This window comes from Arvicanthis niloticus, chromosome 25 (assembly GCF_011762505.2).
Source record: "Arvicanthis niloticus isolate mArvNil1 chromosome 25, mArvNil1.pat.X, whole genome shotgun sequence".
Taxonomy (NCBI): Eukaryota; Metazoa; Chordata; class Mammalia; order Rodentia; family Muridae; genus Arvicanthis; species Arvicanthis niloticus.
Genome location: NC_133433.1, coordinates 19,947,141 through 19,961,656, shown reverse-complemented (window position 1 = coordinate 19,961,656; position 14,516 = coordinate 19,947,141). Strand labels below are relative to the sequence as shown.

Genomic DNA, 14,516 nt, shown 5'->3' with positions numbered 1-14,516 from the left:
GGTCCCTATGTTACAAGTAGTCTGGAGTTGCTGCATCCTCGGTGACACAAAACCAGAGTTTCTCTGTGAGCATTAGGCAGGATGCTAGTTAGTTCTAATGTTAACTTGATATAAGCTAGTGTAATCTGAGAAGAGGGACCCACAACTGAGAAAAAAATGCCTCTATAAGATTGGCCTGTAGGCAAGTTTGCAGTGTGTTTTTAAAAAAATTGGTGATTGATATGGGAGGGCCCAACCAGGGTGGGCAGCGCCACCCTGTCCTGGTGCTTCTGAATGTTGTGAGAAATCAGGCTGAGCAAGCCATGATGAACAAGCCAGCAAGTCTCTGCATCATCCTGTCTCCAAACTTCTGCCCTTAGTTCCTGCCTGGCTTCCCTAATGATAGACTTACAAACTGTGAGGTACAATAACCCTTTCCATGTCCACGCTTGGCCACAGCAGGTTCCCTGTTGGTTTCTGTTAGCATCTCCAGGGTCATCGGTTCTTGCAATGCTGCTGTCTGCATTCTGATTGAACCTTTGAGGTTAGGAGGGGAGTTCTCAGGCTGTAGAGGAAGGCATACACTGCTGCCTGTATACTGACAGTGTGGCCAAGCACAAAGGAGGAGTTTAAAAAAGGAATCTGGTTAGGGGATAGATTGAATGGATCATTGCTAACGTGAACAGAACTACGCTCTCATTCCATGACTGTATGTCCATGAAGTAGATGTTTATCCCAAGTGCTAGAATATTTTATCTTCCTTTCTCATCTTTTTATTCTTCCTTTTTTTTCTCGTTTATATTTTGTATTGAATTCAGTTTTAACCACATTGCCAACAAACAAACATACTCCAAAAACAGTTTTATCAATTGCCAGTCATTTTTTACTGTTCATCTTTTACATTTGATTTTGTCTTTGGGGGATATTTTAGTAAATCCTTTAAGCTGCATTACCTTATTTCTAAAAAATTAGATTATCATTTGATGGTTTATTTGTGGGGCCGTGAAGAGATGGTTTGGTCTCCCCAGTAGAGCACTGGGTTTGAGATAGCTGGAGACCCAACAGGACCATGGCCTGTGAGAGACATGGCCTGTGAGGGACAGCATGTATCTCCCCACAACCCCGGATTCCAGACTCCTCCATGCAGAGGAGTCCACATCTTTCATTTATCTGAGCCTTGCTGACACATTTGGCTCAGGAGCTCCTCCCAGAGAGGTTTTATGTCACCATCTACGGCTACAGGTAGAGGGCGTGGCTACAGGCCTCCGCCTCGAGATTTCCATATTCACGAGTTATCTAAAGGCCAGGGGGCGTAGCTCAATTAAGTTATTCCTTCCCAGTTCCTTTTCTTTTCCCCTCCCTGTTTAAGCCAGCTTCCCCTGGCTTGGAGAGGGGGTGGGGGGTGGGGGTGGGGGCGCACATCCAGACCCATCCACATTCGCCCTGAACAATAAAGCTTTGGAACCGGACTTTCTCGTATCTATCAGGACCCCGCCCCCGCCGCTGGTCTGCCGCTGCGGATTGACCACAGTTAATTCATGCTGCTTTGTAAAAGCTTATGAATTTGGCATTCGCGAATGTAATAGTTAACCTTCAGCAAATAATGATGGTTAAGTCAGTGGGAAATTTGCCCTTCTCAGTTCTGACTAAGCTTATAGAAATGGTGGTCACCATCCGTTTGTACGGGCTTTAAAATAAAGGCAGCCTTTATGCTGAGCTTGGGGAGTCTTCACAGAATGAGAATCTGAACACTGGCAAGTGCATCTTGTCAAGATTCTAACCGTGCCTCCAGTGGGAGTGGCTGTCTGTTCTAACAGTGGAATGCTGTGCTTACTGATGCCTTCTTAGACAGAAGTGAATTTCAGCGTCTGGAGGACTAAAGAGCACAGAGTTTGTAACTTTCTTCCCTTCTTTCCTGCCTCTCCCATCCCCACCCTGCTCTCCTGTTCCTTCCTTTTCTCCCCCTTTGGCCTTGAACTTCCTTTTTTCCTTCTGCCTCTAGAGTGCTAGGATTACAGGTGTGTGTTCATTTCTAGTGTACACACACACACACACACACACACACACACACACACACACACACAGAGTTCACCATAAACAACGGCGAGCAGTTCTGGTGTTGTTATACTTTTACCTTATCTTTCAGATGCCCTGGTTATGCCACAACCAGACAAGAGTCACCAGCGGGTGTTTAATAGGAACAGCTTTCCTATTGTGGATGTGGTGATAGACCCTCATCTTGTACGTCACCTCAGACCACATCAGAAAGACGGAATCATCTTCCTCTATGAGTGTGTGATGGGAATGAGGTAGGAAAATAAATGGTCACAATTAGCTTTTTTGAGAAGAATCTGATAGAATGAACTTCAGGTCTGCACCATAAATGTCAGTTGGTGCTAAGTGTGTGCATTCCACAGCGGTCCTTGGTGGAAGCCCTGTGCCTTGTGTCCTGTGCCCTGTGTCTTGGTGAGAAGTAGACCATGAGCAAGGACCTTAAGTAGCTCTGGCCTACATTACCCATTTAATTTAGTCTTTTTATCAATCGTATTTCACTTGTTCCTCACAAAACTTTAAGCTAGGTAGGGAAATACCAGGTTTATTTTATGGACAATGCTAAGAATTTAAAGAGGAAGTAAAGAGGTTGACTTTCCCAGTTATGTGGGTAGTAAGAGCCGGTGTTAGACGCAGTGTAGGGATCAGCAGCTCTTAGTTGAAGGCCCTGTTCTCTAAACCATGTGGCTTCTAAGAGATACCTCATGTACACACACACACACACACACACACACACACACACACACTTTCATGCTGTGCATTGATCTCAGGGCTTTGCACATACTTTCCTGACCTCACCAAGTCTTTTCATCTGGCCCTCACTTTCACATTTTATAGGCTGCAACAAAAGATCTAGCTCCAGACTTACCCATGTCAGCTTATGCTTCTCTATTCACAAAGACGCATGGCTACAAAAGTGTGTTTTTGGAAAATACCATTTTTTGGCGTGAGGCTCACAGGATCATTGGCAGTCTGAAGTCATGCTGATGACGGAGGAAGCTGAAGAGAACTCGGGAAGGAGTGTTAAGTTGCATGGGTGATGGAGGAAGCTGAAGAGAACTCGGGAAGGAGTGTTAAGTTGCATGGGTGATGGAGGAAGCTGAAGAGAACTCGGGAAGGAGTGTTAAGTTGCATGGGTGATGGAGGAAGCTGAAGAGAACTCGGGAAGGAGTGTTAAGTTGCATGGGTGATGGAGGAAGCTGAAGAGAACTTGGGAAGGAATGTTAAGTTGCATGGGTGATGGAGGAAGCTGAAGAGAACTCGGGAAGGAGTGTTAAGTTGCATGGGTGATGGAGGAAGCTGAAGAGAACTTGGGAAGGAATGTTAAGTTGCATGGGTGATGGAGGAAGCTGAAGAGAACTCGGGAAGGAGTGTTAAGTTGCATGGGTGCATCTTACTTCCCTTTGGACTTTGTTTACCGTGAGGACGTTCTTTAGTACAGAGCCGACTGGAAGTGACACTTGAAGCTTTTCAGGAGGATATAACTAACTCTTGATGAGTTTGTTCATCATCTTCGTGTGTGTTCCTGTGTGTGTGCGCGTGCACCTAGCACATGGACTCTAGAAGTCAATTTTATGTGTCGTTTCTATCTGTTTTTTGTTTGTTTGTTTGTTTGTTTTTTGTTTTTTGTTGTTGTTTTGGAGTTATGGCCTCTTAGTGACCCAAACTTGCTGATTTGGCAGACTGGCTGGCCAGTGAGCCCTGGGAATCTGCCTGTCCCTGTCTCTACTGCATGGGGATTACAAGTGTGTCCCACCATGCCTGGCTCTTTATGTGGGGTTTGAGATTGAATTTAGGTTTTTATTTGTGCCACTGATGAAACCATCTTCCCAAACTCTGCTTATTAGTTCTTATTTCTAATAGAGAAATACAATTAAGCTAACAAACTATATTTATGTTTTTGGTAATATCCCTAATTTCATCGGACATTCTAACTTTTAAATATCATGTAGCTATCAAGAGCTTAAAAATATCAAGCAGTATAAAGTGTGTGATTTTGAACGTATTCTTAATGACTTCATTTTAAGTTGTATTATTGTAGGGCATCAGACATTTTTTAAGCTATTTTGGTTGAGGACTCCATTGTCTGTCTGAGAGTGATAAATTTTGATTGTAGAATATGTTTTATTTTAAACAATTTCAGCTCAGGTCTTGCTGACTAAAGTTTCAGTGTATTTTGAATTGTTTTTGATATAGTGAAATTGATTAATAAGTGTTCAAATGTTAGTGATGAGAAACATAGCTATAGTTAAATTATCTCACTATAGATACAAAACTGTAATTCATCTCTAGTATTCAACTACGTATAGATGACAGTTAATAAAGGTTTTATATTCAGGTCCTTAACTTCAGATTCATGTTTTGATAACTAGTTCGCAATACATAATGGTTATAATTGTTAAAGACTCAAAATTGATAGGTTGTTATCAGCTAAATGAAACATTTAACTAGTCTGCAGGGTCATTGTTACCAGTTTCCTGTTCTTGGTGATGTCGGGGCATGAAATATTTTCCCTTTGTGTTTCAGTAAACTATAATTATTTCTAACAGAACAATTGGCAAATGTGGTGCTATTCTTGCTGATGAAATGGGTTTAGGAAAAACATTGCAGTGTATTTCGCTCATCTGGACCCTACAGTGTCAGGGACCCTATGGAGGCAAGCCAGTAATAAAGAAGACACTTATTGTTACCCCTGGAAGCTTGGTGAAGAATTGGAGAAAAGAATTTCAAAAATGGCTGGGAAGTGAAAGGATCAAGATATTCACTGTTGATCAGGTAAGGGATTTTTAAAGGTTTACATCTTAAACATTCTTAAAATATCTATCCTTTTAACTTAAGTATAGTTCTTAGCTTTTTGAGTGTATGGAATTCTACAAGCCCCTTGGATAGAAATGGAGTTTTGACCTACATTTTGATTTTGAGTTGTTATAGGATGGTTATCTTTAGTTCCTCAGAGTCATATGTTCAGGTGCTGACTCTCAGTGTGCAAGTATTCATTTTCTTGTGGTGTGATAATGTGCTATTGTGAGTTAGAAACACAGCTGGGCACATGTCTGTAATCCCAGAATTTTGAAGGTTTGGACAGGAGGATCCAGAATTTGAGGCCAACTTCAGCTATATAATGAGACCGTAGCCCATTACACACATACATACATACATACATACATACATACGTGTGTTATGCATTCATGTAATATTTTATACATTATAGTTTAGCCTAATTTACCTTAAATATGCTTAAAAACAGGTACATTAGCTTGTACCTTGAAAAACTCAGGTTTTGTGTGTGGGCAGGTGATTCAAGAGGACCCTGAGTTGGATTACTGCGGACTAAGGAGTTAATTAGAAATGTCATTAATGACTTAGAGAGACAGGCAACAGCGTGACTCTGAAGAGAGTTCAGTCCCCAGTACAGAAAGGCCAAATGGCAGTGTCTCTGAAGAGAATCAAAGTCCAAGAGGCAGAAGAGGGAGTCTCTGTAATTTTGAGGATAAGGAGGTGAATGGGCAGGAGGCATGGAGTGGCTCAGGAACAATATGGGTACCCCTTTGTTATAGACCAGCAGACGACACTTCCTGGCTGAGATGACATGGCAAGGCTGTTCACAGTTAATGTCTGGGAGCAGGGGCCTCAGCAGAGACTGGGTGCTAACATTGTGTATAGTCACCTTACAAAAATCTATTTTATAATAGAATGTTGAATATTTTGTTTTACTGAATACTGAGAAAACAGAATGGCTTTATGGCTATCTTTTTGTACCATTTTCAAGTCCAAATATTAGAAGTCAGCCATCCGAAGTCACTCAGGATCTTATAATGCTTTAGGAGATGGCGTATTCAAGTCCAAATATTGGAAGTCACTCAGGCTCTTGTAATGCTTTAGGAGATAGGGCATTGGAAGGTGGTTAGGGTTAGACAATAAGGATGACGCCCGATGGTGACATTAGTATGCTGGTGCTAAAGGAGGAGAGATCAGATCTCCCCTTTCCACTATGAGAGCCATGCTTCCCAGTGAAACCAGGAGAAGACTGTATGCTAACAGTCTAGATCTTACTGGTCTGGCTGTGGTCTGATTGGTATTGCCTGAGACCATTATGTTAGGGTCAGCTCCATGGGGCTTTGATGATTCTAAGGAGGTTCTGTTGCTGGGTGTGGGGGTGTAATTTTGTCCTTTGACCTAAAGTATTCATCACTCAGGCCCCTTGTTCCTGGGATCTAATGCAGTTTTAGAGGAGAGAAACCCAAGGGAGCTCAGAAGGAAGGAAAAGAACAAAATGAGCATGCCTGAGTTCACGGCTGGGTTGGTCTTCATTGATGGCCAGTCTTAGGCTTCCCATCCCAGTGAGAAGTCATGGCTGTTGTTCAAGCCTTCTTAATGCAGCCCAACAGGACTGAGACAGGAAGGGTTAATGGATTCTGATATTTGGTTACTGGTAGGCAAAATATGCTGTTTAGATTTGATTATATAGTTTCTGTTTATGGTTTATTAAATATTGTTTTTCTCTCTTTAGGACCATAAAGTCGAGGAGTTTATCAATTCTACATTTCATTCTGTCCTTATCATCAGTTATGAAATGTTACTTCGTTCCCTAGATCAAATTAAGACCATAACATTTGGCCTTCTGATCTGTGATGAGGGGCACCGTTTGAAGAACAGTAGTATCAAGACAACGGCAGCCCTTTCTAGCCTCTCTTGTGAGAAGAGAGTAATTCTCACTGGTTAGTAGTCACTCTGGGGAAGATGGAATGGAACTTTTGCTTAATGAACCTTTACAGTTTGTAATCTGATGCTTGACATAAAAAAACTGGTGATGTTGGGGGAATTCATATGAATAAACCTGTGTTGATTGATTATGAATCTTCAAATCCCTGTGCACTTTTCTGCAGCCCTGTTTCTGCCTTCTGAGGGATAAATTTAATGGTATCATAGTAAGGCATGAGGTTGATGAGGCTGGACCGGGTGTGCTTGGTTTCTCAGTCAGCTGGTGAAACTCGAAACTTGGGAAAGTAACTTCTTGGTTCCTCGATTTCCTAAGTTCTGTGAAGTAGAGCTGTAATGGCATCATGTTCTGATGTTGTTGTGAGGCCAGAGGACTTGATCTGTGTAAATCTAGTTCAGTCATGTGGTAGACATTTCTCTCTTGCATACCCAGCCTTATTTTAAAAAAATTTTTTAATTACCTATTTCTGTTTTGTGTGTATATGTATGGGTATGCACATGCTTTGGAGGTCAGAGGACAACTTATAAGATCTGTTCTGTCCTTCCACCATGTGGGTCCCACGGTGGAACTCAGGCTGTGAGGCTTGACCATAACCCTTTTCCCTGCTGAGCCATCTCTCTGGGCCTAGTTCTTTTTACTTTTTAAAAAAATTTAATCAATTAAAGATGATGAAAAAGATGAAAAGAATTGGCATCAAATATCATATATACTTCTATGCCCAATGTTTAGCCGATAACCAATCAATGTGTTTATGTAATAATAACATAAAAATTGGATTGTAGAGAAGCTGGTATTTAGTACTTAGAAAATTCTGTGTTTAAAGGAAACAGGAAATTGGAGAAATGGGAAGTAGAATCTAGGTGATTTTCATGTCTTTGGCTATTTGAGGAGCTGAGTGGATTCTTGTAACTTCACGATCAACCTTGGATCTTGAGAGTTGTTAGACTAGAGAAACAATGGGAAAATGACTGAATTTGGCTTTAATATGTGATTATTTCTTCTCCCTGTTTAGGGTGAGGCCAGCATTGCAGCTATAAAACAGAAAGGATTAACTCTAGAGAGGAGGGCAACTGAGGCGGGTGTAAAAGATAGGCTTTGGAAAGAGCTGCACTCACGGAGTCAGATAGCTGATAGCACTTCCCAAGAGTAGGCAGATGATGCACAGCCTCAGTAAGAGGCTTACTACGACCCTTGTATTCCAAATTAAGTTTGATCTCATCAGTAGAAAGTTGATTCTGAAATTTCATTTAGAAGGAATGTTCTGTTGGTAACTTGCTTCATGGAGATGTTGCCGCTGTCCTCCATCCCTGCTTTGTCAAAAGACAAATTCAGCATTTCATCACTGTTTTCTCTCCTTAGGTACCCCAGTTCAGAATGATTTGCAAGAGTTTTTTGCATTAGTTGATTTTGTTAATCCAGGAATATTAGGGTCTCTGTCGTCTTATAGGAAAATATATGAAGAACCCATCATTGTGTCAAGAGAGCCTTCTTCTTCTGAGGTATAACTTACTTTAATGGTTTTTTTTTTTTTTTTTTGTAAGTACACTGTAGCTGTCTTCAGACACCCATATGAGGGCATCAGATCTCATTATGGATGGTTGTGAGCCACCATGTGGTTGCTGGGATTTGAACTCATGACCTCTGGAAGAGCAGTCAGTGCTCTTAACCACTGAGCCATCTCACCAGCCCTAATGGTTCTTTTTTAAAGAGCAGGATGTCTGGAAGAATTATAATTTTGATATTCATTTATACACTGTATTTTATTAAATCTAAGATACACCATTCTATAAAGATACATCATTCACTAAAGATTACACAACTAAAATTGTAAGGAAAACATTGATTGTTAAAAAGCATCCTAGAGGTTGAGGCAGGATTGCTGCAATTCTAGGGGAGGTTGGGCTGCAAAGTATGACTGTATTTAACATACACACACACACACACATACCATATACATACATACATACACACACACACACACACACACCACACACACATCTCACAGTGGGCAGGGGTAGCAGACACCAAGCAAAGGCAAGTATAAGTTTCAGGCCAGCAGCCTGGTCTACATAGTGACTTCCAGGATAGCCAGAGCTGCATAGTAAGGTCCTATCTCATGCATCCCACCCTGACACACCAAACAGACAAATAAACAAACAACTATTGTAGAAGAGAGATCCAGAGGCTAGGGAGGATCAGAGCAAATCAGTATCTTCTGGACATAAAAGGACTGTTGTCTGAAGGGACTCACAACTCACAGCAGCCTTGGTTTCTGTTCAAGATCAAGCCAGTCAACTGTCCATTATTGAGGGACCCATGAACTTCTACCCCTAGCCAAGGAGCTAATGACAGTTGGTGGCTTTTGGGAGAGGGATAATTAGTCTTCTCTAAGGCTATGGCACCTGGCCGGTCCACTATGTTTTAGCAAATGGCCCACACCTATGAGTACGTGGCTAGTACAAATTGGAGCTGGTGGCTGACTTAAGCCACTTTATTACTGCTGTGAAGAGGTATGTAGAAACACCATGGCCAACCAAGTCTTAGAAAACATTTAATTGGAGGCCTGCTTACAGTTTCAGAGATTTAGTCTGTTATTGTCAGGGAGTATGGTGGCAGGCATGGCAGGCATGGTGCTGGAGAAAGTAGTTGAGAGCTATATCCTGATCCACTGGTATGGGTGGGGGGGGGAAGGAGGGGGAAGAGGTAGATAACTTCTCCAACAGGACAATACCTCCTATCCTTCTAATATTCTCAAATAGTGCTACTTCCTGGTAACTAAGCATTTAAATATTTGAGCTTATAGGAGCTTGAGTTCTTATTCAAACCACCACAGTGGTTTTTTTTTTTTTTTTTTTTTTTTTTTTTTTTTTTTTTTTTTTTTTTTTTATCTACAAGAAATTGGGAGGTGGGGAATTGGGGTTCATCTGGGAGGAGTTAGTGGGATGAGTAGGGGGAGACTATGATAAAGATACATTGTATGCTTATGTGAAAGTCTTGAAGAATTAGTAGAAACTATATATTTTAAAATGTGATGGAGGTTTGCTTTGGTTTTCTCCAGTGGTAGGAATTGAACCCAGGGCCCTGCACATGCAGTACTATTGAGTTAGACTCCCAAATACCATGGTTGGGTTCCCTATCCCACACTTGTATTTTGTTTCTTCTGTTGAGAAATGTCTAATACGGCTCGGTAGTTGTATATGTTGTAATCTCTCTGTTCTGGAGGTAGAGGCAGGAAGATTGAATTCATGAGCAGGCTGTGCAATGTGGTGAGTGTCAGGTTAGCCTGAGCTATTGTAGTGGGACTTTGTCTCAAAAGCCACCCCTTCCTCCCCCTAAAATCTGATAGAAATAATTAATGATGCTTTATAATTCTATAATATTTAATGTCCATTTTAATCATAATTACGGTATTTTTGTACATAGCCACTTTTTAAGTCTGCTCTTTTTTCTATAGGAAGAAAGGGAGTTAGGGGAGAGAAGAGCAGCTGAGCTCACACGCCTCACTGGACGTTTCATCCTTAGAAGAACTCAGGAAGTCATCAATAAATATCTCCCCCCTAAGGTAGAGAATGTAGTCTTTTGCCGACCAGGAGCATTGCAGATTGAACTTTACCGAAAGCTCCTCAGTTCTCAGTCTGTCAGGTTCTGTCTGCAAGGACTACTGGAAAATAGCGCTCACCTCATCTGCATCGGAGCCCTAAAGAAGCTGTGCAATCACCCTTGCCTCTTGTTCAGCTCTGTGAAGGTGAGTGAGTGAGGGCTGTGTGGCTTGGGAGCCCCGAAGCTAGATTGTGTGGGCCCCCGAGTGGGATTTGTGAGGCAGCCCTCCTATGTGGTTCTGTCGTAGAATCTCTCCAGCCTTGGCCATGGCCTCTCCCTTCCTAGTTTATGTTAGTATACTCATTTGTTTTTTGTGATGTTAGAAAACACAGAACTTAGCAGTAAAGTAATCTATTTTTCTTTTTATAAAAGTAATACATGATTGTTGAAGAAAATTTGGAAAATTCAGAAAATCCACAAAAAGAAAATAAACAGCCGGGCGGTGGTGGCGCGCACCTTTAATCCCAGCATTTGGGAGGCAGAGGCAGGTGGATTTCTGAGTTCGAGGCCAGCCTGGTCTACAGAGTGAGTTCCAGGACAGCCAGGGCTATACAGAGAAACCCAGAAACCCTGTCTCGAAAAACCAAAAAAAAAAAAAAAAAATAAAATAAATAAATAAATAAATAAATAAATAAATAAATAAACAATTGGTGTGGTGCTCACACCTGTAATACTCGCCTGTGGGAGCCTGAGGGAGAATTGCTTTGACCTTGAGGTCGCCCTGGGCTACAGAGTAAGATTCTGTTGCAGAACAGAAACAAAAATAAAAATAAACTGATTATACAGTCTCCAACCAGCAAAACCACATTTTGGTATTATTAATAGTACTAGCTAATAGTTATTAAATATTCTCTGTATACCAAAAACAAAGTCCTTTTCTGGTTTTATTTATTCTTTATGCAACTATCTGGAATAAGTACTATTACTGTCATTCGTATTTTTATTAAGAGAGGGGTCTTGCTCTACTGCCCAGGCTAGTATTCTATTCCTGGGCTCTTTAATGAATCCCCTGCTTCAGCCTTCAGAATAGCCAGGACAAGAAGCACCTCCCACTGTGCTTAGCTTCCACCCTAGTTTTGTGGTACATGGCTTTAATCTCAACACTCGGGAGGCAGAGGCAGGCAAAACTCTGAATTCTGGGCCAGCCTGATCTATAGAATGAGTTCCAAGACAGCCTGGGCTACACAGAGAAACTCAGGAAAGAGAGGGAAAAAACAGACAAACACATAACAACAACAACAACAAAAACCCAAAAGAAAGAAAACAGGGACTCAGAGATATTTATGTATAGTCTTTTTCTCGACCATTTCCCAAATTATATTCCTTCTATAGGTGTGAATTTGAATGATGATGTAGTTGAGTCAACTGTGCATATTTAATGGTCATAAGGCAGTTTGCAGCATGGTGAGAATTTTTGAGATTAGGGATGGCATCAGTTTTTACATTGGGCCTGTCACTCCCGTGTGTAGCCGAGCATGACCCTGGGTTCCGATTCTACTTGCCTTTGCCTCCCAGCAGCGAGGATTATAGGTGTGCACCACAAGTCCCAGCTTGAGTTCTTTAACTTTTGGCAAATTTTGTATTAAGCTGTATCTGTAAGTGTTGGTTGTCTCATCTGGAATCCAGAGCTAACAATTACTTCATGATGGCATTGTTGTGATGGTTTAACAAGAAATTATGGGAAGAATTTAGTAGCTCGTCCATGTCTAGTTAAAGAAATTGCACAATAACCATTAATGATATTTCCACTTCACCATGGAAAGCTTATATTCAATTATTTAAACAGTAAAATCAAAATACGTCCTCACAAATAACCTTCCCAAAACAAAAACTGTGGGTGCTAACTTATGTATGAGATCATTAATTATATACTTAAAAAATAGAGTGTTGTAACAGAATTCTCCAGGTTTGTCCTACAGCGGATCCTGGTTACTTAGTTCATTATACAAGTGAGCTTTGTGTAACTGCAGAAAGCTGAGTTATAACAATTTATTAAGCAACTTTTAAAGAAACAGATTGTATATACAATGGTAAAAATGGTTAAAAAAAAAAAAAAAAAGCCCAGGAAAAGCCAAAAATTCTTCCTTAAAAGGAAGAAATAATGATGGCTCAGAATATATCACTTAATTTAGAATGTTTTTCCATATGCCCTCCCCCCCCCGTGTGTATATGTGTTTGATATGTATGTGGTGTATGTGTGTGTGGTATATGCGAATGTGCTTCTACCCCAAATAGTTAGTTCTTTATAGCATATTTAAATATTTAGTTTAAACCTTGTGTCAAGACTTCTTCAAATTATAGGTGTATTATATAGATCTAACCCGATATAAACTCTTTGAGTTCTACAAATATTTAATCAAGTGACTTTACCTAAGTATTTTTTTCCTTGTTGAAAGCCAAATTACAATTAAATATCTACCCAGAAAGATTTGTCTAGCACTACTAAAAAAGGATTATAAGGGGAGTTGAAAATGTAGTTAACTACTCACTTAAATAAGGTCAAAGGTGAATATAGTGTGCATTAACAACAACAACAACAACAAACTACCTGGCCAATCGTGTTGGCTTATGCCTTTAATGTTAGCACTCAAGAATCGGAGACAGGTGATCTCTGAGTTCAAGGCCAGTTTATACTTCATATGAGGCCAGCCTGGTCTCTAGGGTCAGACTCTGAAGGAAGAGAGGGCTCTGAATAAGCAGGTGAAATTTGCATCAGGCCCTTGGTTCTTCATAGAACTGAGATAACAACAGAAAAGGAAGAAGCCTTTCAAGCAGGCAGGGGTGTAGATTAACAAAGTTCCAGAAGAAAAGAGAATTCTGGTAAACTAGGAAGAGTAGAGAGAGCGCCAGTCCTGACCATTTAACCTGAGCAGGGGTTGTTATCTTATGTATTTCTATGTCAACTAGGCATTTTTAGGAAAGAATTTCAGAGGTACCTATAATCACTTTGGAATAAAAGTAATTGGAGTTAAAATAGGAGCCCTGGGTTCAGCCTCCATCATATTCCCCACCACAAATTCTAGTTATATAAGCCAACTGTGTTATAATATAAATTTCTCTGTTGGCCTATTGATGACATCATTACTTCTTATGAAGAAACTGATATGACTTATGACTCAGGGCACTGTTGTCTTGTTTCAGTTTGTCATTTGGGAGATGTTGTAAGCCACCTACAAATCATGAGAAAAAGTAGTAGGAGAAGAGAAAGGGAAAAGGAGAGAGAGTATTGGTGGGGATGCCAGAGAGAGAGAGAGAGAGAGAGAGAGAGAGAGAGAGAGAGAGAGAGAGAGAGAAGAAGAAGGAGGAGGAGGAGGAGGAGGAGGAGGAGGAGGAGGAGGAGGAGGAGGAGGTGGTGGTGGAGGGAGTATTGATAGGAATGTGAGGGGGAAGAGAGAGAGAGAGAGAGAGAGAGAGAGAGAGAGAGAGAGAGAGAGAGAGAGAGAAAGAGAAAGTAAGAGAGTAAGAGTATTGATGAGGATGCCAGGAAGTAATCAGGGTATTGATGGAGATGCCAGGGAGAAGGAGTATTGTTAGGGATGCCAGGAGAGAGAGAGAGAGAGAGAGAGAGAGAGAGAGAGAGAGAGAGAGAGAGAGAGAGAAAAGAAGAAGAAGAAGAAGAAGAAGAAGGAAGAGGAGGAGGAGGAGAGAGTATTGATAGGGATGCGGGGGGGGGGGGGAGGGGGAGAGAGAGAGAGAGAGAGAGAGAGAGAGAGAGAGAGAGTATGTGTGTGTGTCTGTGTGTGTGTCTGTGTGTGTGTATTGATGAGAGTGTCAGGGAGTGAGAGTATTGAGGATGCCAGGGCTTTAGAAAGGCCCAGGAACTGTGCAGGAGCATGGTACTGCTTCAAAATGGTAATTGTGACCTACAAAGATTTACTTCACGGTTGGCTTGGACTACCCTGTAAGTTTTGCTCCTTACTTAATAAAACAGTAACGTGAACGAGTATTAACTCACATTTGAACAGGGTAAAGAATTTAGCTCAAGTTGTGAAGAAAATGAAGAAAGGAATCTATGCCAAGGCTTGCTGACGGTGTTCCCTGCTGGCTACAACCCTCTGCAGTTCTCTGAGAATGAGTCAGGAAAACTGCAGGTGTTAGGGAAGCTCCTGGCAGTGATCCGTGAACTCCGTCCCACTGAAAAGTGAGCCCGCCATCCAGCCATTCA

General features: G+C 41.3%; 1 protein-coding gene across 4 annotated transcripts in view; it reads left to right on the top strand.

Annotated features, from left to right (window-relative positions):
• The window catches only part of Rad54b (RAD54 homolog B), a 62,439-nt gene that overhangs the window by 40,685 nt on the left and 7,238 nt on the right, over nt 1-14,516 (top strand). For all 4 annotated transcript variants that reach the window (XM_076924177.1, XM_076924176.1, XM_076924175.1 and 1 more), the window contains 6 exons: nt 2,126-2,288; nt 4,581-4,806; nt 6,542-6,749; nt 8,111-8,250; nt 10,206-10,496; nt 14,317-14,492. In XM_076924177.1, coding sequence (XP_076780292.1) covers nt 2,126-2,288; nt 4,581-4,806; nt 6,542-6,749; nt 8,111-8,250; nt 10,206-10,496; nt 14,317-14,492 — 1,204 coding nt within the window. The remainder of the gene's footprint in view (nt 1-2,125; nt 2,289-4,580; nt 4,807-6,541; nt 6,750-8,110; nt 8,251-10,205; nt 10,497-14,316; nt 14,493-14,516) is intronic.